This window comes from Salmo salar, chromosome ssa01 (genome assembly GCF_905237065.1).
Source record: "Salmo salar chromosome ssa01, Ssal_v3.1, whole genome shotgun sequence".
Classification (NCBI taxonomy): Eukaryota; Metazoa; Chordata; class Actinopteri; order Salmoniformes; family Salmonidae; genus Salmo; species Salmo salar.
In genome coordinates, this window is record NC_059442.1 from 66,771,818 (window position 1) to 66,795,177 (window position 23,360).

General features: G+C 41.6%; 2 protein-coding genes across 2 annotated transcripts in view; both read left to right on the top strand.

The window, feature by feature from the left end:
- Nucleotides 1–23,360, top strand: part of LOC106607536 (pleckstrin homology domain-containing family A member 1) — a 76,621-nt gene that overhangs the window by 50,967 nt on the left and 2,294 nt on the right. The gene's annotated exons all lie outside the window — the stretch shown is intronic.
- The window catches only part of LOC106607527 (serine protease HTRA1A), a 38,072-nt gene continuing 20,374 nt past the window's right edge, over nt 5,663–23,360 (top strand). The window contains exon 1 of the mRNA XM_014204562.2: nt 5,663–6,292. Within this exon, the coding sequence (XP_014060037.1) occupies nt 5,833–6,292 (460 nt within the window). The 5' untranslated portion in view covers nt 5,663–5,832. The remainder of the gene's footprint in view (nt 6,293–23,360) is intronic.

Sequence of the window (23,360 nt, forward strand, 5' to 3'; positions counted from 1 at the left end):
ACTGTGTTAAATGAGGCCTCTCCTCCTGGTTACACTAGTGACCATATCCCCTGTGCATCCTGCAAAGGCAGAGGTGTTGCTAACAATAGCACATTTTACGATAGCAAATTTCAATAAAAAAAACAACCAATGACTGCGTTTTCGTCTTTTGAGCTTCTAGTCATGAAATCTATGCAGCCTACTCAATCACTTTTTATAGCTACTGTTTATACGCCTCCTGGCCCGTATACAGCGTTCCTCACCGAGTTCCCTGAATTCCTATTGGACCTTGTAGTCATGGCAGATAATATTCTAATTTTTGGTGACTTTAATATTCACGTGGAAAAGTCCACAGACCCACTCAAACGGCTTTCGGAGCCATCATCGACTCAGTGGGTTTTGTCCAACATGTCGCTGGACCTACTCACTTCCACAGTCATACTCTGGACCTAGTTTTGTCCCGTGGAATAAATAAAATCCACAATATTTTTCCTCATAATCCTGGACTATTGGACCACCATTTTTTTACGTTTGCAATCGCAACAAATAATCTGCTCAGACCCCAACCAAGGATCATCAAAAGCCGTGCTATAAATTCTCAGACAACCCAAAGATTCCTAGATGCCCTTCCAGACTCCCTCCACCTATCCAAGGATGTCAGAGTACAAAAATCGGTTAACTACCTAACTGAGGAACTAAATTTAAACTTGCTTAATACCCTAGATGCAGTCGCAACCCTAAAAACAAAAAACACTTGTCATAAGAAACTAGCTACCTGGTATACAGAAAATACCCGAGCCCTGAAGCAAGCTTCCAGAAAATTGGAATGGAAATGGCGCTACACCGAACTGGAAGTCTTCCGACTAGCTTGGAAAGACAGTATCGAAGAGCCCTCACTGCTGCTCGAGCATTCCTATTTTTCCAACTTAATTGAGGAGAATAAGAACAATGCAAAATGTATTTTTGATACTGTCGCAAAGTTAACTAAAAATTCCCCAAGAAAGGATGGCTTTCACTTCAGCAGTGATAAATTCATGAACAACTTTGACGAAAAGATAATGATCATTAGAAAGCAAATTATGGACTCCTCTTTAAATCTGCGTATTTCTCCAAAGCTCAGTTTTCCTGAGTCTGCATAACACTGCCAGGACCTAGGATCAAGGGAGACACTCAGGTTTTTTAATACTATATCTTTTGACACATTGATGAAAGTAGTCTTGGCCTCTATACCTTCAAGCTGCACACTAGACCCTATTCCAACTAAACTACTGAAAGAGCTACTTCCTGTGCTTGGCCCTCCTATGTTGAATATAATAAATGGCTCCCTATCCACCGGATGTGTACCAAACTCACTAAAAGTGTCAGTAATAAAGCCACTCTTGAAAAAGCCAAACCTTGACCTAGAAAATATTAAAAACGATCAGCCTATATCGAATCTCCCATTCCTCTCAAAAATGTTAGAAAAAGCTGTTGCGCAGCAACTCACTGCCTTCCTGAAGACAAACAATGTATACAAAACACTTCAGTCTGGTTTTAGACCCCATCATAGCACTGAGACTGCACTCGTGAAGGTGGTAAATTACCTTTTAATGGCGTCAGACCAAGGCTCTGCTTCTGTTCTCGTGCTCCTAGACCTTCAACCCAAATTGGTCTACACGGACAAATTCTGGCCTGGTTTAGATCTTATCTGTCAGAAAGATATCAGTTTGTCTCTGGGGATGGTTTGTCTTCTGAGAAATCAACTGTACATTTCAGTGTTTCTCAAGGTTCCGTTTTAGGACCACTTGTTTTCAGTATATATTTTACCGCTTGGTGATTCGGAAACATAATGTTCACTTTCACTGCTATGCGGACGATACACAGCTGTACATTTCGATGAAACATGGTGAAGCCCCAAAATTTCCCTCCCTGGAAGCCTGTGTTTCAGATATAAGGAAGTAGATGGCGTCAAATGTTTTACTTTTACATTCAAAACAGAGATGCTTTTTTTCTATCTTCATAACTTAGCAAAAATCTGAAACTTTTTGTCCAAAAATGATGCAGAAAAATTCATCCATGGTTTTGTCACTTCTAGATTAGACTACTGCAATGCTCTACTTTCCAGCTACCCGGATAAAGCACTAAATAAACTTCAGTTAGTGCTAAACACGGCTGCTAGAATCTTGACCAGAACCAAAAAATTTGATCATATTACTCCAGTACTAGCCTCTCTACACTGGCTTCCTGTTAAGACTAGGGCTGATTTCAAGGTTTTACCGCTAACCTACAAAGCATTACATGAGCTTGCTCCTACCTATCTTTCCGATTTGGTTCTGCTGTACATACCTACAAGTACGCTACGGTCACAAGACTCAGGCCTCCTTACTGTCCCTAGAATTTCTAAACAAACAGCTGGAGGCAGGGCTTTCTCCTATAGAGCTCAATTTTTATGGAATGGTCTGCCTATCCATGTGAGAGACACAGACTTGGTCTCGACCTTTAAGTCTTTATTGAAGACTCATCTCTTCAGTAGGTCCTATGATTGAGTGTAGTCTGCCCCAGGGGTGTGAAGGTGAACAAAAAGGCACTGGAGCGACGAACCACCCTTGCTGTCTCTGCCTGGCCGGTTCCCCTCTCTCTACTGGGATTCTCTGCCTCTAACCCTATTACAGGGGCTGAGTCACTGGCTTACTGGTGCTCTTCCATGCCGTCCCTAGGAGGGGTGCGTCACTTGAGTGGGTTGAGTCACTGACGTGATCTTCCTGTCCAGGTTGGCGCCCCCCTCGGGTTCGTGCCATGGGGGAGATCTTTGTGGGCTATACTCAACCTTGTCTCAGGGTAGTAGGTTGGTGGTTGAAGATATCCTTCTAGTGATGTGGGGGCTGTGCCTTGGCAAAGTGGGGGGGGTTATATCCTGCCTGTTTGGCCCTGTCCGGGGGTATCGTCGGACAGGGCCACAGTGTCTCCCGACCCCTCCTGTCTCAGCCTCCAGTGTTTGTCCTGCAATAGTTTGTGTTGGGGGGCTAGGGTCAGTCTGTTATATCTGGAGTATTTCTCATGTCTTATCCAGTGTCCTGTGTGAATTTATGTATGCTCCCTCTAATTCTCTCTCTTTTTCTTTCTTTCTCTCTTCTCTCTGAGGTCCTGAGGACTCTGAATGATCGGCTATGAAAAGCCAACTGACATTTACTCCTGAGGTTCTGACCTGTTGCACCCTCTACAACCACTGTGATTATTATTATCTGACCCTCCTGGTCATCGATGAACATCTTGGCCATGTTCTGTTATAATCTCCACCATGCAAAGTCAGAAGAGGACTGGCCACCCCTCAGAGCTTGGTTCCTCTTTAGGTTTCTTCCTAGGTTCTGGCCTTTCTAGGGAGTTTTTCCTAGCCACCGTGCTTCTATATCTGCTTTGCTTGCTGTTTGGGGTTTTAGGCTGGGTTTCTGTACAGCACTTTGTGACATCGGCTGATGTAAAAAGAGCTTTATAAATACATTTGATTGATTTTCTATTAAGGTATCTTTGCTTTTACTTAAGTGTTACAATTGAGTACTTTTTCCACCACTGTTCATAATCTCTGCTGTTGTAAGGCAGTCAGTGTGTATAGCTTCCTATTGATTGGAGAATTATCATATCAAGTTAATCAATGTTATGATGGCCCACACACATGAATGGGAATTTATTATTCACAATTTAATTTTCTAAACAGCTAAATTAAAATGGTTATCTAAAGGAACATATTTTGATTACTCCATTCATTATAGGTACAGTGCATAAGGAAAGTATTCCGACCCCTTCCTTTTTTCCACATTCTGTTACGTTACAGCCTTATTTTAAAATGGATGAATTAAACAATGTACACACAATACCCCACAATGACAAAGTGAAAACAGGTTTTAAGATTTTTTTGCAAATGTATTCAAAATAGAAAACATTCCTTATTTACATACTACAGACCCTGCTATGAGACTCGAAATTGAACTCAGGTGCATCCTGGTTCCATTGATCATCCTTGAGACGTTTCTACAACTTGATTGGAGTCCACCTGTAGTAAATTCAATTGATTGGATGTGATTTGGAAAGGCACACAACTGTCTATATAAGGTCACTCGGTTGACAGTGCATGTCAGAGCAAAAACCTAGCCATGAGGTCAAAGGAATTGTCTGTAGAGCGCCAAGACAGGATTTTGTCGAGGCATAGATCTGGGGAAGGGTACCAAAACAATTCTGCAGCATTGAAGGTCCCCCAAAACACAGTGGCCTCCATCATTCTTAAATGGAAGAAGTTTGAAACCACAAAGACTCTGGCCGCCCGGCCAAACTGATCAATCAGGGGAGAAGGTCCAGAGTTCCTCTATGGATGGGAGAACCTTCCAGAAGGACAACCTTCTCTGCAGTACTCCACCAATCAGGGCTTTATGGTAGAGTGGCTAGACTGAAGCCATTCCTCAGTGAAAGGCACATGACAGCTCGCTTGGAGTTTGCCAAAAGGCACCTAAAGGATCCTCAGACCATGCGAAACAAGATTCTCTAGTCTGATGAAACCAAGATTTAACACTGTCCTAAATGCCAAGTGTCACGTCTGGAGGAAATCTGTCACCATCCCTACGGTGAAGCATGGTGGTGGCAGCATCATGCTGTGGAGACGTTTTTTAGCGGTAGGGACAAGGACACTAGTCAGGATCGAGATGAACAGAGCAAAGTACAGAGAGATCCTTAATGAAAACCTGCTCCAGAGTGCTCAGGACCTCAGACTGGGGTGAAGATTCACCTTCCAACAGGACAATGACCCTAAGCACACAGCCAAGACAATGCAGGAGTGGCTTTGGGACAAGTCTCTGAATGTCCTTGAGTGGCCCGGACATGAACCCGATCGAACATCTCTGGAGAGACCTGAAAATAGCTGTGCAGTGACGCTCCCCATCCAACCTGACAGAGCTTGAGAGGATCTGCATAGAATAATGGGAGAAACTCCCCAAATACAGGTGTACAAGCTTGTAGCATCATACCCAAGAAGACTCAAGGCTGTAATCGCTGCCAAAGGTGCTTCAACAAAGTACTGAGAAATACTTATGTAAATGTGAGATTTGAGTTGTTTTTTTTATTATAGATTTGCAAAAATATCTAAACCTGTTTTTGCTTTGTCATTATGGAGTTTCGTGTGTAGATTGATGAGGGGGGAAAAACGATTTAATCAATTTTGAGTAAGGCTGTAGCATAACAAAATGTGGAAAAAGTCAAGGGGTTTGAATACTTTCCGAATGCACTGTATCTAACTACCATCGTGGGTTCGTCCAGCCTGTTGAAAGGGTCTAGTCATTCAGGCCAGTCCTGCACTTCGATCCACTGTATATAGTACAAAAAGTACAGTACATTTTTTTTTTTTTAAATGCATGAAATGAAATGTATGCATTCACTACTGTAAGTCGCTCTGGATAAGAGCGTCTGCTAAATGACTAAAATGTAAAATGTAAAAAAATGTATATTCCAAAAGTGTAGCATATTCCAAGTTAAGCCTATATTCCAAAATGGAATGAATTCAAATAGGCCTAAATGCTAAATAAATACCGAAGCCTTAGGGCGTCACACTCATACAATAATTGCAATGCGTGTTATTGTCTGGAAAGTGTGCCAGGTCATGTGGAATTGAATAGGCTTTTATAAATGCAGTGCCAGCAAAAAACAGCTTAGTCGCCTATTGGTGCGCAGTGGAAGTGGAGCTTTTCCAAATCCCGCAGTATCTACAGTGACTGCTCTGCTCTACACTTTTCAGCTAACATATTCAAACGTAATGCACGTTTTAGAGTAGCCCTGACTCTTTTTGTTTACTTCACAATTTTTGGGCAACAGTCCGTTTCACAGTAAACCACCATGTTTTGGTCACTATTGTGCGTAACCGTTTGCTTGGCATCCCTACCTGCCGAAGCACAGATCTCTAATAGGTACGTTATCGGCTGTCCCAGTCGTTGTGACAAGGCGATGTGTCCACGTATGCCAGCTGAGTGCTTAGCAGGAAAAATCCTCGACCACTGCAACTGCTGCCCGGTGTGCGCCTCTGGAGAGGGCGAAGCGTGCGGCGGCAATGGGAAGCTTGGAGACCCGGTGTGTGCAGAGGGGTTGGAGTGTTCGGTATCGGGCGGAGTGAGCTACTCTGCCACGGTCAGAAGAAGAGGGAAGAGCGGCGTTTGCGCCTGCAAAACTACGGACCCTGTATGTGGCAGCGACGGTGTATCCTATCGTAACATCTGCGAGCTCAAGAGGGTCAGCAACCGGGCGCTGAAACTTCAGCAGCCACCTGTTTTGTTCATTCAACGGGGAGCTTGTGGAAAAGGTAACTTATTTATTAGGCATATTATTTCATTCCACCACTTGAATGTGCTAATTGTTTTATCATTCTTTCTGGTGGGTTCCTAACTTTAAATCAGTGCTAGTGTTACTCAACTTTAGGCGCAAATACAGTGCCTTCAGAAAGTATTCATACCCCTTGACTTATTCCACATTTTGTTGTGTTACAGCCTGAATTGAAAATGTATATCTTTTTTCATCCATCTACCCACAATACCCCACAATGACAAAGTGAAAACACGTTTTTAGAAATGTTTGCAAATGTATTGAAATTAAAATACAGAAATTAATATTCACACCCCTGAGTTAATACTTTGTAGAAGCACTTTTGGCGGCGATTACAGCTGTGAGTTTCTTTGGGTACGTTTCTAAGAGCTTTGCACACCAGGATAGTACAATATTTGCCTATTATTTTCTAAATTCTTTACGCTCTGTCAAGTTGATCATTGCTAGACAGCCATTTTCAAGTCTTGCCATATATTTTCAAGACAATTTAAGTCAACTGTAACTCAGCCACTCAGGAACATTCAATGTCATCTTGGTAAGAAACTCCAGTGTAGATTTGACTTGTGTTATAGGTTATTGTCCTGCTGAAAGGTGAATTTGTCATCCCAGTGTAGACTGAATCAGGTTTTCCTCTAGAATTTTGTCTGTGCTTATAGCTGTATTTGGTTTATTTTTATCCCCCCAAAAAACTCCCTAGTCCTTGCAGATGACAAGCATTCCCATAACATGATTCAGCCACCACCATGCTTGAAAATATGAAGTCATACTCAGTGATGTGTTGTGTTGGATTTATCCCAAACATAACATTTTATATTCAGGACAAAAAGTAATTTTTTTTGCTAAATTTTTTGCAGTATTACTTAAGTGCCTTGTTGCCAACAGAATGCATCTTTTGCAATATTTTATTCTGTACAGGCTTCCTTATATTCACTCTGCCATGTAGGTTAGTGTTGTGGAGTAACTACGATGTTGTTGACCATCCTCTGTTTTCTTATATCACAACCATTGAACTCTGTAACTGTTTTAATATCACCATTGTCTTTACGGTGAAATCCATGAGCAGTGTCCTTCCTCTCCGGCAACTGAGTTGGGAAGGATGCCTGTATCTTTGTAGTAACTTGGTGTATTGATACACCATCTAAAGCCTAATTAATAACTTCACCATGCTCAAAGGGATATTCAGCTTCTGCTTTTTTTATTTTTACATACTGTATCTAGCATCCGGTGTCTCTGATGCATTGAAAAACCTCCCTGGTCTTTGGTGTAATATGTGCTTGAAATTAACTACTCGATTGAAGGACCATACATATAATTGTACTGTATGTGTGGGGTACAAAGATAGTGGTTAACATGATTTATTAATGACACCCTATTATTGAACACCAAATGAGTCCATGCAATTTGTTAAGCACATTTTTACTCCTGAACTTATTTAGGCTTGCCATAACAAAGGGGTTGAGTACTTACATTGAAAGTATATAGTGCAAGTGATCAATGCTGTTCAAGATTCTTCACAGATTATTAAAGCAATTGAGAAGATCTCCACGGACCTGCGACCTTTGCATGCTATCTTGAACATGCACACTTTCTATTATTACATAAAAGACTTATAGTTAGACTACAGTAGGCTAGCCTCAATGTGGCTATGGATGATACTCATTTGAAGGTTGGATAAATACTGTTTGGTTGAAACAAATATCAACATTTAAGATTAAGCAATTGGCTTAATCTTATTTTTTTACTTTTATTTTTTATTTAGTTGAAGACATGAATCCAACATATAATTTGTTAACTTGTTGACAAGTTAATAGGCTATTTACTGTATTGCAAAAGTGATATTGAATTGTGTTTGGTTCTCAACGCAACCAAATATCAACATTTGAAGATGTATGTTTTATGTCATTGTCTTAGTCTGGCTTTGATTCCAGTTTGTCTACAAATTAATGATTGATACCTACTGTATGTTGGATTCACGTCTCCATCTCAACCAAACATCTACAGTTGAAGTCGGAAGTTTACATACACTTAGGTTGGAGTCATTAAAACTTGTTTTTTCAACCACTCCACAAATTTCTTGTTAACAAACTATAGTTTTGACAAGTCGGTTAGGACATCTACTTTGTGTGTGACATAAGTAATTTTTCCAAATAATGTTTACAGATGGATTATTTAACTTATAATTCACTGTATCACAATTCCAGTGGGTCAAAAGTTTACATACACTAAGTTGACTGTGCCTTTAAACAGCTTGGGAAATTACATAAAATGATGTCATGGCTTTAGAAGCTTCTGATAGGCTAATTGACATCATTTGAGTCAATTGGAGGTGTACCTGTGGATGTATTTCAAGGACTACCTTCAAAATCAGTGCCTCTTTGCTTGACATCATGGGAAAATCCAAATAAATCAGCCAAGTCCTCAGAAAAACAATTGTAGACCTCCAGAAGTCTGTTTCATCCTTGGGAGCAATTTCCAAATGCCTGAAGGTTACCACGTTCATCTGTACAAACAATAGTACGCAAGTATAAACACCATGGGACCACGCAGCCATCATACCGCTCAGGAAGAAGACGCATTCTGTCTCCTAGAGATGAATGTACTTTGGTGCGAAAAGTGCAAATCAATCCCAGAACAAAAGCAAAGGACCTTGTGAAGATGCTGGAGGAAACAGGTACAAAAGTATCTATATCCACAGTAAAATGAGTCCAATATCGACATAACCTGAAAGGCCGCTCAGCAAGGAAGAAGCCACTTCTCCAAAACCGGCATAATAAAGGCAGACTATGGTTTGCAACTGCACATGGGGACAAAGATCATACTTTTTGGAGAAATGGCCTCTGGTCTGATGAAACAAAAATGGAACTGTTTGGCCATAATGACCATCGTTATGTTAGGAGGGAAAAATTGTAGGTTTGCAAGCCGAAGAACACCATCCCAACCGTGAAGCACAGGGGTGGCAGCATCATGTTGTGGGGGTGCTTTGCTGCAGGAGGGACTGGTGCACTTCACAAAATAGATGGCATTATGAGGAGGAGAATTATGTGGATATATTGAAGCAACATCTGAAGACATCAGTCAGGAAGGTAAAGCTTGGTCGCAAATGGGTCTTCCAAATGGACAATGACCCCAAGCATACTTCCAAAGTTGTGGCAAAATGGCTTAAGGACAACAAAGTCAAGGTATTGGATTGGCCATCACAAAGCCCTGACCTCAATCCTATAGAATATTTGTGGGCAGAACTGAAAAAGTGTGGGCGAGCAAGGAGGCCTACACCAGCTCTGTCAGGAGGAATGGGCCAGAATTCACCCAATTTATTGTGGGAAGCTTGTGGAAGGCTACCCAAAACATTTGATCCAAGTTAAACAATTTAAAGGCAATGCTACCAAATACTAATTGAGTGTATGTAAACTTCTGATCCACTGGGATGTGATGAATGAAATGAAAGCTGAAATAAATCATTCTCTCTACTATTATTCTGACATTTCATATTCTTAAAATACAGTGTTGATCCTAACTGACCTAAGACAGGGAATTTTTGACTCGGATTAAATGTCAGGAATTGTGAAAAACTGAGTTTAAATGTGTTTGGCTAAGGTGTATGTAAACTTCCGACTTCAACTGTATGTTAAAGAATAGGACTAAATCTAATCAAACTTGAAATGCACTTTAAATAAAGTTTGATTTATTCCCATTCTTTAACTTTGATTTTTGGTTGAGATGGAGACGTGAATCCAACACAATGATTAACTTGCAGATTACTTTTGAAATCAACCTAAGCTTGAAAACCTAGGCCGCCTATAATGTATTGTCTATTTTAAATTGAACCCTGGGTTGAATTGAGACACTAGCTGTTGATGACGTTGCAAATGCTATATAGGCCTAAATAGTATCGTTGTTGTTATACTGTATGATTTATAAAGTATGGTTACATTTCATTTTCTCTGTTAAACCTACCCTATGGAATGACTTATAGCATTAGTGAATAAATTTAGCTATTAAAAGAACTGTCAATAATCGTTCTCATGATACCACATTGGTTGTAGTCAATGACAAACAGCAAAGCTAAGCAGCGCTGGGCTTGGTTAAAACCCTGGATGGGAGATCAAATGAATAGCTATTGATAGATCAACTCTCCAGTAGGAGGTGCTGCCCAGACTGTTGTTTTTTTTCTCATACTCGCTATAACGTTGAGCATCTGACTTTGTTTCAAAAGTGGAATTTCAACATATTTTTACAAGATTTGTCCATGTTGAAAATTGGTTACAATGATTACATTATCCTGTAGTTGAAATGTCACCCTCAAAACAACAATTGATTGTGTTACAGTCTGAATTTGAAATTGATTAAGTCAAGATTTTATGTCACTGATCTACACACAATACCCAATAATGTCAGAGGGAAATTTGGTTTGTAGAAGTAAAAATGTGTTTAACAAATTGCATATTAAGTTGCATGGACTCATTCCATATTCAATAACAGTGGTTAACATGATTTGATAATGGCACCCTACCCTATTAGGGTACCTCAATTGACTACTGAATATCAAGCACAGATTCAACCACAAAGACCAGGGAGGTTTTTCAATACCTCGCAAAGCTGGACACTGGTTGTAGATACAGTATGCAAACAAAAAAAGCAGAAGCTGGATATACCTTTTGAGCATGGTAAAATTATTAATTAGGCTTAAGATGGTGTATCAATATACCCAGTCGCTACAAAGACACAGGCGTCTTTCCTAACTCAGTTGCCGGAGAGGAAGGAAACTGTTAAGGGATTTCACCATGAGGCCAATGATGATTTTAAAACAGTTCCAGAGTTTAATTGTTGTGATATAAGAAAACTGAGGAGGGATGAACAACATTGTATTTATTGCAATAGGTCATTGTTGCTGACTTTACCATGGAGTAGCCTATATTAATTTCCAGGATTAGATTAGAAAAATTGTCCATTAAGTTACACAGAATGGAAAATTGTCTTTGGCGCTCTCGCTTACATAAAAAATATAAAACAGACATAAAACATACACATTACACACATTGAGCATTTACCTCACGTCAGTTCATCAGAATCTTATTTAGGATTGTCTCTGCGGAGGGGATAAATAATTTCCTAAAGGTCCAATGCAAATCATTTCTGGTAACAATGGAGTATCTTACTGTGATTGTTTTCAATTAAATGGTCAATGAGAAACAAAAATATCTTCTCAGGAAAGGGCAATTTCTCAAGCAAGAATGTAGCTATTATTTGCAGAGGTTTGGAACTCTTTCTTATTGGTGATGTCACCATTGGCCACAACTCCATCCCACCAAAATAGTCTAAAATGTCAGGCCTTTTCAAGCAGCTTTTACACTAAAATGGCATTATCATAATTTTCACAATTTCATAGTATTATTCCAACCTCATGGTGTGGAAATATATATGGGCCTTTAATGCCATTTTTCCGTGCAAGTGGCACCTTGTTCTTCAAACGGACGGCATCATTTGGATGGATGCATGCAGCTTGTGGGTGACCTGAAGTGCTTTCCTTGTAAAGTTCTGTGTGTACTATTTTGCTGGCCTGATTGACAACTGGTGCCAGTTTACTCCTGTTCCTTACTGAAACATTCTCATACCAGAAGGAGATGTTGAAGGTAAAAACACTCTGTAAGTGATCTGTACACCATGGTCAGTGTGTGTTTGCTTGCATTAAAACTTCTTAGCTTCCTTTAGTATAAAAACACTACCTTTTGTATGGACTCTACTCTGTGAGTCCTCAGTTTCAGCCAGTGCAGCTGAGCTGCAATCTGAGACGCTTGTAATCAGAATCAGTGGGACTCAACATAAACCAGACTGTCTATCCATCCCAGACATGTTTTTGATATGAAATATCATAACATTAACAATTTGTGGCAACCTTTTAAGGGGTTGCTATTTCCCTCCTCAACTTTGTTATTGCTAGAGCATTGTGTCATATAGCCTAGTGAATTATCATGGCTGGACTTGTGTCATGTAGCATTGTGTCATGTAGCCTTGTGTCATATAGCCTAGTGAATTATCATGGCTGGACTTGTGTCATATAGCACTGTGTCATATAGCCTAGTGAATTATTATGGCTGGACTTGTGTCATATAGGCTTGTGTCATATAGTCTAGTGAATTATTATGGCTGGACTTGTGTCATATAGGCTTGTGTCATATAGTCTAGTGAATTATTATGGCTGGACTTGTGTCATATAGCCTTGTGTCATATAGTCTAGTGAATTATTATGGCTGGACTTGTGTCATATAGCCTTGTGTCATATAGTCTAGTGAATTATTATGGCTGGACTTGTGTCATATAGTCTAATGAATTATTATGGCTGGACTTGTGTCATATAGCCTTGTGTCATATAGTCTAGTGAATTATTATGGCTGGACTTGTGTCATATAGTCTAGTGAATTATTATGGCTGGAGTTGTGTCATATAGCCTTGTGTCATATAGTCTAGTGGATTATAAGGGCTGGACTTGTGTCATATAGCCTTGTGTCATATAGCCTAGTCGATTATTATGGCTGGGCTTGTGTCATATAGCCTAGTGGATTATAAGGGCTGGGCTTGTGTCATATAGCCTTGTGTCATGTAGCCTTGTGTCATATAGCCTAGTGGATTATAAGGGCTGGGCTTGTGTCATATAGTCTAGTGGATTATAAGGGCTGGACTTGTGTCATATAGCCTTGTGTCATATAGCCTTGTGTCATATAGCCTTGTGTCATATAGCCTTGTCATATAGCCTTGTGTCATATAGCCTAGTGGATTATCAGGGTTGGGCTTGTGTCATATAGCCTAGTGGATTATCAGGGTTGGGCTTGTGTCATATAGCCTAGTGGATTATCAGGGTTGGGCTTGTGTCATATAGCCTTGTGGATTATCAGGGTTGGGCTTGTGTCATATAGCCTAGTGGATTATCAGGGTTGGGCTTGTGTCATATAGCCTAGTGGATTATCAGGGTTGGGCTTGTGTCATATAGCCTAGTGGATTATCAGGGTTGGGCTTGTGTCATATAGCCTAGTGGATTATCAGGGTTGGGCTTGTGTCATATAGCCTAGTGGATTATCAGGGTTGGGCTTGTGTCATATAGCCTAGTGGATTATCAGGGTTGGGCTTGTGTCATATAGCCTAGTGGATTATCAGGGTTGGGCTTGTGTCATATAGCCTAGTGGATTATCAGGGTTGGGCTTGTGTCATATAGCCTAGTGGATTATCAGGGTTGGGCTTGTGTCATATAGCCTAGTGGATTATCAGGGTTGGGCTTGTGTCATATAGCCTAGTGGATTATCAGGGTTGGGCTTGTGTCATATAGCCTAGTGGATTATCAGGGTTGGGCTTGTGTCATATAGCCTAGTGGATTATAAGGGTTGGGCTTGTGTCATATAGCCTAGTGGATTATAAGGGTTGGGCTTGTGTCATATAGCCTAGTGGATTATCAGGGTTGGGCTTGTGTCATATAGCCTAGTGGATTATCAGGGTTGGGCTTGTGTCATATAGCCTTGTCATATAGCCTTGTGTCATATAGCCTAGTGGATTATCAGGGTTGGGCTTGTGTCATATAGCCTAGTGGATTATCAGGGTTGGGCTTGTGTCATATAGCCTAGTGGATTATCAGGGTTGGGCTTGTGTCATATAGCCTAGTGGATTATCAGGGTTGGGCTTGTGTCATATAGCCTAGTGGATTATCAGGGTTGGGCTTGTGTCATATAGCCTAGTGGATTATCAGGGTTGGGCTTGTGTCATATAGCCTAGTGGATTATCAGGGTTGGGCTTGTGTCATATAGCCTAGTGGATTATCAGGGTTGGGCTTGTGTCATATAGCCTAGTGGATTATCAGGGTTGGGCTTGTGTCATATAGCCTAGTGGATTATCAGGGTTGGGCTTGTGTCATATAGCCTAGTGGATTATCAGGGTTGGGCTTGTGTCATATAGCCTAGTGGATTATCAGGGTTGGGCTTGTGTCATATAGCCTAGTGGATTATCAGGGTTGGGCTTGTGTCATATAGCCTAGTGGATTATCAGGGTTGGGCTTGTGTCATATAGCCTAGTGGATTATCAGGGTTGGGCTTGTGTCATATAGCCTAGTGGATTATCAGGGTTGGGCTTGTGTCATATAGCCTAGTGGATTATCAGGGTTGGGCTTGTGTCATATAGCCTAGTGGATTATCAGGGTTGGGCTTGTGTCATATAGCCTAGTGGATTATCAGGGTTGGGCTTGTGTCATATAGCCTAGTGGATTATCAGGGTTGGGCTTGTGTCATATAGCCTAGTGGATTATCAGGGTTGGGCTTGTGTCATATAGCCTAGTGGATTATCAGGGTTGGGCTTGTGTCATATAGCCTAGTGGATTATCAGGGTTGGGCTTGTGTCATATAGCCTAGTGGATTATCAGGGTTGGGCTTGTGTCATATAGCCTAGTGGATTATCAGGGTTGGGCTTGTGTCATATAGCCTAGTGGATTATCAGGGTTGGGCTTGTGTCATATAGCCTAGTGGATTATCAGGGTTGGGCTTGTGTCATATAGCCTAATAGCTATTGATAGATCAACTCTCCAGTGGGAGGTGCTGCCCAGACAGTTTTTTCTTCTGATACTGGCTATAACGTTGAGCATCTGACGTCGTTTCAAAAGTAGAATTTCAACATATTTTTACAAGGTTTGTCTGGGCATAAGCAACATTAGAATAGTAGAATACACAAGGTGCAATTTCGAAATTTGGTTGTGCATCAGCAGTTTTTCTCTTGTAATGTCAATCACTGACAGTCACTCAATTAGCCGTGTCAGCTAACAATTTTTAGCGATCTAAACTTGTAGTAATACAGGGGGCCCCCCATTGATTTTCAAATTTTATTTGTCATATACACATGTTTAGCCGATGTGTCGCGAAATGCTTGTGTTTCTCTCTCCAACAGTGCAGCAAGTCACTCTCACTCAGATATCATTAAAGAGCAACAGCCCCTAAAAAGCAACTTCTCATTTTGAAAATGGTCTATGTGGCATCGATATAAGTCAGAATATTCTAGTGTCAAAATTGACTACTAAGTGTAAATGGGATAATTTTGGTCATAAAGTCAGCCTCGTCCAAAACTGAGATTTGCGAGCTGATAGGAAAAAATGATATGTCAAGGAATGAAGGTTACCATATCAGTTTTCTGTGGGTTGGGTTTATTTTAATCCTGCCCACAGCTGGCAGCACCCAAGTAATCATCAATTCGGAGCACAGCTGCACGCGACCCAATCATAATGTGGTGGTCAGTTTGTGTCTCTATGGGGCTAGTTAGGTCCCATTTACATTACATAATGTAAATGGGACAATATTTGTAAATGTCAAAGGCACAAAATATGAATGACTTTAACGTCATACCAACTATAAATTGTAGAAATTCATATACAAATATTGGCACTGCATCTGTTCCTAACATTTTCTAAATGTAAACGACGCTGAGGAGGATGATGCAGAGACGACCTTTACGCTTACACCTCACCCACAGGTGGTAGAGAGATCAACAGTTCTTTAACTGTGTTCTTTAACTGTGTTTGTATGTCTGATGTGCTCCATGTGTTTAGTTCTTATAGTTGGACCATGCCCCAACACCTGAAGCAGAATCCACCTCTAGGCGAGGAAACGTTCACTGCGCCAGATGTTGTGTGTGTGCACATGCTCAGTGCGTATCACAGTATTTGTTTCTAAAACGCTGCTTCGTTGTCAGACAGTTAATGTAAGTGTGCATGCACATACTGTACAATATGTGCATGACAGAAGGCTATCTGAAGTGTTTTTGAAGGTCTCCATGTGTATACCTTTTCCAACATGAGGACACACAAGGCAGGCCAAAGTTATGTCTGAGAGTGTCTCCTCAGTGATTGAGCAAACATTTGGGATGCAAATACTTGATCCAGCTCTTCTCCAGCTCCAGTCAGCCTAAGAAAGCAAAGTGCAGCTCTGTGCCAAGCTACATGAAGGCCCCTGGCCAAGTAAAGAGAGGCTCCAGACCACTGGCCTCACTTAAAGCAAACACATGAAATTACACTTGGTACATGATGTCATTTGCATCTAGTTTCTGAAGTTGTCGATTATGCAAGTTGTTTGAAGTGGCACAGGATTTAGGTAAAATGTTGCTGTCCCATGGGCCCCTCTTGTGTTTTCTCAACTCATTTAGTCACAGAATGGCATATATGACCTGCAAAAACTAGTTTTAGATTTATTGGTATTTTACAAGAGGTAAGATAATACAAATGTTGACTTTAGGATGTTGAGAACAACCTTTTCATTAATTTAAATTCACACCCAAAGGAACAGCAACATTATGCATATTTCTGTTGAGTGATTGGGGCTTGCTGCTTTTACAATGGCAAGCTGTGTTGATGTGCTTTCAAATCAAAGTTAATTGGTCGCGTACAATGGAGAATGTGAATTGTCTTTGATTATGCTTGGTGGCTCATGTACAGTATGCTGATCGTGCACATATTTCCTCCTAGCCTTCTCGTCTCTGCCTCCCTTTTGCCACTCTTCCTCTGTTTCTTTCTTTCTTTCTTTCTTTCTTTCTTTCTTTCTTTCTTTCTTTCTTTCTTTCTTTCTTTCTTTCTTTCTTTCTTTCTTTCTTTCTTTCTTTCTCTATAACCATGTTTCCATCGACAGTTTTTCAGGGAGTCAAGTCATATTGTATAAAAACAAAATCACGACACCTGTGATGGAAACAGGAAGTTTCGGTGTAATTTTATAAATGCCGACAGATAACGTGTTCGTTCGATATGGTGGGATCTTTTTGTGTTGGTAAAATTAATTATGCAGGAAATGGCATTGGAAACCCCTTTATGCGCAAATATTGATACAATAACTATCATATCGAAGTACATTTGGAGTCATGCGATGATATGGTGTTTGGTTCTCCCACTATAATTTGGGAAACCATGCAGTTTTTTAGGCTATACATTAAATAAATGATGATGAACTTCACAGGGTGGTGAAAGTGTACAGTATGAGCATGATGCTCCTTTCCAATAAATGTTGAGGGTCTTATTCTGGTGACATGATGATCGCTGTTTGGCTGCCGTTTGACAAATACGAATGTTCTTGCTGTTATCCATAATAGGCGAATCTTATCATGTAGTCTAGCCAACCTGCACAGCCTACCTGTACTGTCTGCGAGCTGTTGGCTAGAGCGCAGGTACCAAGACCGGAGTAGGCCATTTGGTATTTAACGCAACAGTTTTTGTGACAAAACTATCGGTAGAGTTGAAAATGCTATGGAAACACATTGAACTTTAGATTTGTATTCGGTACATGAGAACTTAAGCGAAAAAATATATTTTGTGTTCACTACGTCATCACGCAATGATTTTTATCTTCAACAAGTCCATTTGGTGGAAACATACTGAACCACTGGTGGAAAAATGTGCATATTTTCTTTATGCGGAGTCTAGAATATTCTCATGAAAATATGTCGTCAATTTGAAGAGAACCTAGTTTATTCCTTCCTCTGCTTTATCATTCTCCATATTTCTTTCCCCATTCCTTTCCCAGTCTCTGATCCGAAATATAAGGCACATTCCCAGACCGTAGTTCACTACCCAGTCCTCTAGACTATACCCTTTCTAGCTTCGCACTTTCAGTTCATCAGCAAGGGTCTAGGCCTTAGGGACAGTGACCAGGGATTGAATTGGGATTGTGCTTTTCTGTGTATGTTCACAGAGCTCAGTGGCTATGTTTCCTTTGACTTAGGGACTCTCTCAAAGGCTTAGTGAGTGTGTATTCAGTGCAGCCAATGCATTTGCTGCATCACAGCCTCGCAGCAAGGGACGTGAATTACACTAATACTGCAGAAGGAATGCAACCCCACTGACACTTCAACCCAATCCCTCTGCGTGTAGGATGGGGATAAGGAAGAGCAGCTTCCTTAGGGAAAAGCTCATAAAGTACTAACAGTGTGTACAGGCAGGCAGACTGGTGTGTGTTGGGGAGTGCTTGATACAAGAATGAAGTTTGGTGTCTTGATGAGGTCAGTGAGTTGGAGTGTGTCTAATTAGAGGGAGAGATACATACCTGGGTGGAATGTCTCTTTGACCGCAGGTTACTGAGCTGGTCCTTGGAGATCATGACTATCTGAAGAAGCTCATTGTTTCATGAGCTTTTGAGTGGTTTTGTGTGTTGCTACATGTTGCATAGACATAACGAGACACGAAGAGAGAAAATGTGGCTCCGTCCTCCTCTACTCCTTCCCCCAGTTCCCCCACTTCTGAGGAGGTAAAGTTGAGGGCACGGCCACTCTGCCAGACAGCCAGGCCAGACGAAGGTAACTGATAAGACAACATGGACTACCTTTCAGGGAGCCAGAATAGACACGTCTACCATGTAGCCTGCAGGGTAGGAGTGTTGGGCCAGTAAATGAAAGGTAAAAATCTGTCATTCTGTCCCCGAGCAAGGCATTTAACACAATGTTTCCCGGGTGCCATGGATGCTGATTAAGGCATCTCTCCACACCTCTCTGATTCAGAGGGGTTTGGTTCAATGCGGAAGACACATTTCAGTTGAATGCATTCAGTTGTACAACTGACTAGGTATCCCCTCTTTCACCCTTAGATGACGATAGGCTTTGCTTTGCTTCTGATGGCACCCCTCTCTCTTCCTCTGTCTCAGTCTGTAGTAAAGCATGCCTGCCTGGGGACTGAGCACTCAAATCAAAAAGCCATCTGTCTCAGTTTAAGTTTGTTTGTAGGACCTTTTTAAGTATATTTTATTTGACACAATTCAACATTGAAATAAATATTGCCAGTGAATGTGGGTCGACTAAACATATACAGTATATAATTCTGTAAGGAAGCTTATGCATATGTCCTCCATTTCAGAACAGTAAAAACTGATAGTTAATATGATATTCACGATTTTAGAGGGAGTTTATTTATTTTTATTTTACCTTTATTTAACTAAATTCTATTTTCCCTTTATTTAACTAAATATTTTACCTTTATTTAACTAAATTCTTATTTACAAAGACAGCCTAGGAACAGTGGGTTAGCTGCCTTGTTCAGGGGTAGAACGACAGATTTTGGCCTTGGCAGCTCGGGGATTCGATTCACCAACCTTTCGGTTACTGGCCCAATGCTCTAACCACTTGGCTACCTGCCGCCCAGGTTTAAGTAGATGCTCTCCATCCTTGGTCCATATGCTTTTTGATTTGTCTCGTGGTCGACTTCATTCCATCCGGCGTTGACCTGATCTGAACCCCAGCTCTGACAGTGTCTCATTAATAAATAACCTGTCATGGTCTACGTACAAGGCAACAGTACCTTACACTGCTATGGAAGGAGCGCACACTGACTACATCTGGTTTGTGATTTTCCCAAGTCCGCAAGAAAGGTTTCGTCATCAACTGGCACAAACCCACTCTCCTTCATTTCCACTGCAGTGATGTGTCTGTGGAAACAAATCAGGTATGTCTGTGTCAAGAGGGAGAGCCAGGTATCATCATAATGTTGAGAAGTGAAGAAGACAGGTTGTAAATTATGACCTCTCTAGAGACTTCAGACTGATCTTAGGTCTAGATGAGAGACTTATCCCTACTGTCCAATCCCATTGTGTTTGAGCTCTGTTCTTTTCCATTCCGTGATTTTCGTGTCTTAAACTTTAAGGAGAATACTTCAGACCCTGACCTTCATTGCAGATCTACTCGAATCGAACTACACCAGCTCTGACGCTCGTCAGATGTGGCAGGGCTTGCAAACCATTACAGACTACAAAGGGAAGCACAGCCGAGAGCTGCCCAGTGACACAAGCCTACCAGATGAGCTAAACTACTTCTATGCTCGTTTCGAGGCAAATAACACTGAAACATGCATGAGAGCACCAGCTGTTCCGGAAGACTGTGTGATCACGCTCTCCGCAGCCGATGTGAGAAAGACCTTTAAACAGGTCAACATTCACAAGGCCTCAGGGCCAGATGGATTACCAGAACGTGTACCGCACGTTCTTGCGGTACATAGAACGTGTTCCGCAAGCATGCGCTGACCAACTGGCAAGTGTCTTCACTGACATTTTCACCTCTCCCTGTCCGAGTCTGTAATACCAACATGTTTCAAGCAGACAACCATAGTGCCTGTGACCAAGAACATTAAGGTAACCTGCCTAAATGACTACCGATCCGTAGCACTCATGTCTGTAGCCATGAAGTGCTTTGAAAGGCTGGTCATAGCTCACATCAGCACCATTATCCCAGAAACCCTAGACCCACTCCAATTTGCATACCGCCCCAACAGATCCACAGATAATACAATCTCTATTGTACTCCACACTGCCCTTTCCCACCTGGTCAAAAGGAACACCTATGGACAAATGTTATTCATTGACTACAGCTCAGCGTTCAACACCATAGTACCCTCAAAACTCATCACTAAGCTAAGGACCCTGGGGCTAAACACCTCCCTCTGCAACTGGATCCTGGACTTCCTAATGGCCGACCCCAGGTGGTAAGGGTAGGTAACAACACATCTGCCACACTGATCCTCAACACAGGGGCCCCTCAGGGGTGCGTGCTATGTCCCCTCTACTCCCTGTTCACCCATGACTGCATGGCCAGGCACGACTCCAACACCATCATTACATTTGCCGATGACACAACAGTGGTGGACCTGATCAACGACGAGACAGGGACGAGGTCAGAGACCTGGCCATGTGGTGCTCGGACAACAACCTCTCCCTCAACGTGATCAAGACAAAGGAGATGATTGTGGACTACAGGAAAAAGAGGACCGAGCACACCCCCATTCTCATCGACAGGGCTGCAGTGGAGCAGGTTGAGAGCTTCAAGTTCCTTGGTGTCCACATCACCAACAAACTAACATGGTCCAAGCACACCAAGACAGTCGTGAAGAGGGCATGACAAAACCTATTCCCCCTCAGGAGACTGAAAAGATTTGGCATGGGTCCTCAGATCCTCAAAAGGTTCTACAGCTGCACCATCAAGAGCATCCTGACTGGTTGCATCACTGCCTGGTATGGCAACTTCTCAGCCGCCGACCGCAAGGCACTACAGAGGGTAGTGAGAATGGCCCAGTACATCACTGGGGCCAAGCTTGCTGCCATCCGGGACCTCTATACCAGGCGGTGTCAGAGGAAGGCCCTAAAAATTATCAAAGACTCCAGCCACCCTAGTCATAGACTGTTCTCTCTGCTACCGCACAGCAAGCGGTACCGGAGCGCCAAGTCTAGGTCCAAGAGGCTTCTAAACAGCTTCTACCCCCAAGCCATAAGACTCCTGAACATCTAATCAAATGGCTACCCAGACTATTTGCATTGCCCCCCCATCTTAACACCGATGCTACTCTCTGTTTGTCGTCTATGCATGGTCACTTCAATAACTCTACCTACATGTACATACTACCTCAACTAACCGGTGCCCCCGCACATACCCCCCTGTATGTAGTCTCGCTATTGTTGTTTTACTGCTGCTCTTTAATTACTTGTTACTTTTATCTCTTAATCTTGTATTTTCTTGTATTTTTTGAAACTGCATTGTTAGTTGGGGGCTTGTATGTAAGCATTTCACTGTAAGGTCGACACCTGTTGTATTCGGTGTATGTGGCTAATACAATTTGATTTGATTTGAGATGCTATTGGGTGTAACAAACCCAGTCATTCATGGATGACGTTTTAACATTGGCTTTTGTTAGACTAAAATGAAACAAGTTGCCTAAAGCCATCATGCTATATGACCCCCTTATTTTGGGGGGAAATTACAGCTATGCTGACGATATGAAATATGAATTCCATTTAGGAATTTCCCCTCTTGAACAGGAAAGAAATGGGGTATTCTGAACGTGTAATTAAGTGCAGTATGTCAGGCTAGTGCTCATTCTACACCTGTGTTGGGCCTCAAGCAGAACGTTTTTCTTCTTTTCTTTCTCAACACATCACAGTAACATTAAAGTTAGACTAAAGAGATTTGGGAATAACTTCTAATCATTGGTAGACCTATTCTTCTAGGTTTTTGGACGCCACTTTGCATTGGATGGCGAGTAATACAATTGAACTTAACAACCTTTATAAGTCCACTACAGCAAGGTGTAGGATTGTACGACAAAACATATTTTGTGCTCTCTTTCTATGTTTTTAACATAATTATTTGAGGAGGATGTGGAAAGATAAAACAGAGTTGTTAAAAGCATGATTGTTGTATTTACTTCAATAGGCAATCTGCAGTTCAAATAATAACAAAGCGGACACCCCACCTCGGTTTTGGTGAACAGCTCAGGAATTGGGATGGAGAAATGTAACCACTCTCACATCCATAGACAGAGCTATGGATGCAAGGAATGACCATCCACAATATCAAAATTATAGTTTTAACCATGTTTTGAGGTTATATAGTCAATGTTTGTTTACAGTTACATTGTTTACAAACTGTGGAGTAAAACAATCTTATATTTGGGGTTTCTGATCGGGTACAACAGTTGAACTAAGCTCATGAGGCATTTTTAAGTTATATTCTTCAAGAATCAATTAATATATAAAATCAGTGACCACCCCATTCACGAAAAAGGTTTGCGTGGTCGTGGCTTTCTAGGTAAAGCAGGCAGACAGACATAGAGGCATTCAGTTACTGTTCGATTGAACGTTAGAATGGGGAAAACGAGTGACCTAAGCAGCTTTGAACATGGTATGATCATTGGTGCCAGGCGCACCGGTTCCAGTATCTCAGAAGCGGCCGGCCTCCTGGGCTTTTCGCGCACAACAGTGTCTAGGGTTTACAGAGAATGGTGCGACAAACAAAAACATCCAGTCAGCGGCAGTCCTGTGGGCGAAAACAGCTCATTAATGAGAGGTCGAAGGAGAATGGAAAGAATCATGCAAGCTAAAAGGCGATCCACAAAGAAGCAAATAACGGCGCAGTACAACAGTAATGTGCAGAGCGGCATCTCAGAACGCACAACAAGTCAGTCCTTGTCATGGATGGGCTATTGCAGCAGACGACCACACCGGGTTCCACTCCTATCAGCTAAAAACAAGAAGAAGCAGCTCCAGTGGGCACACGATCACCAACACTGGACA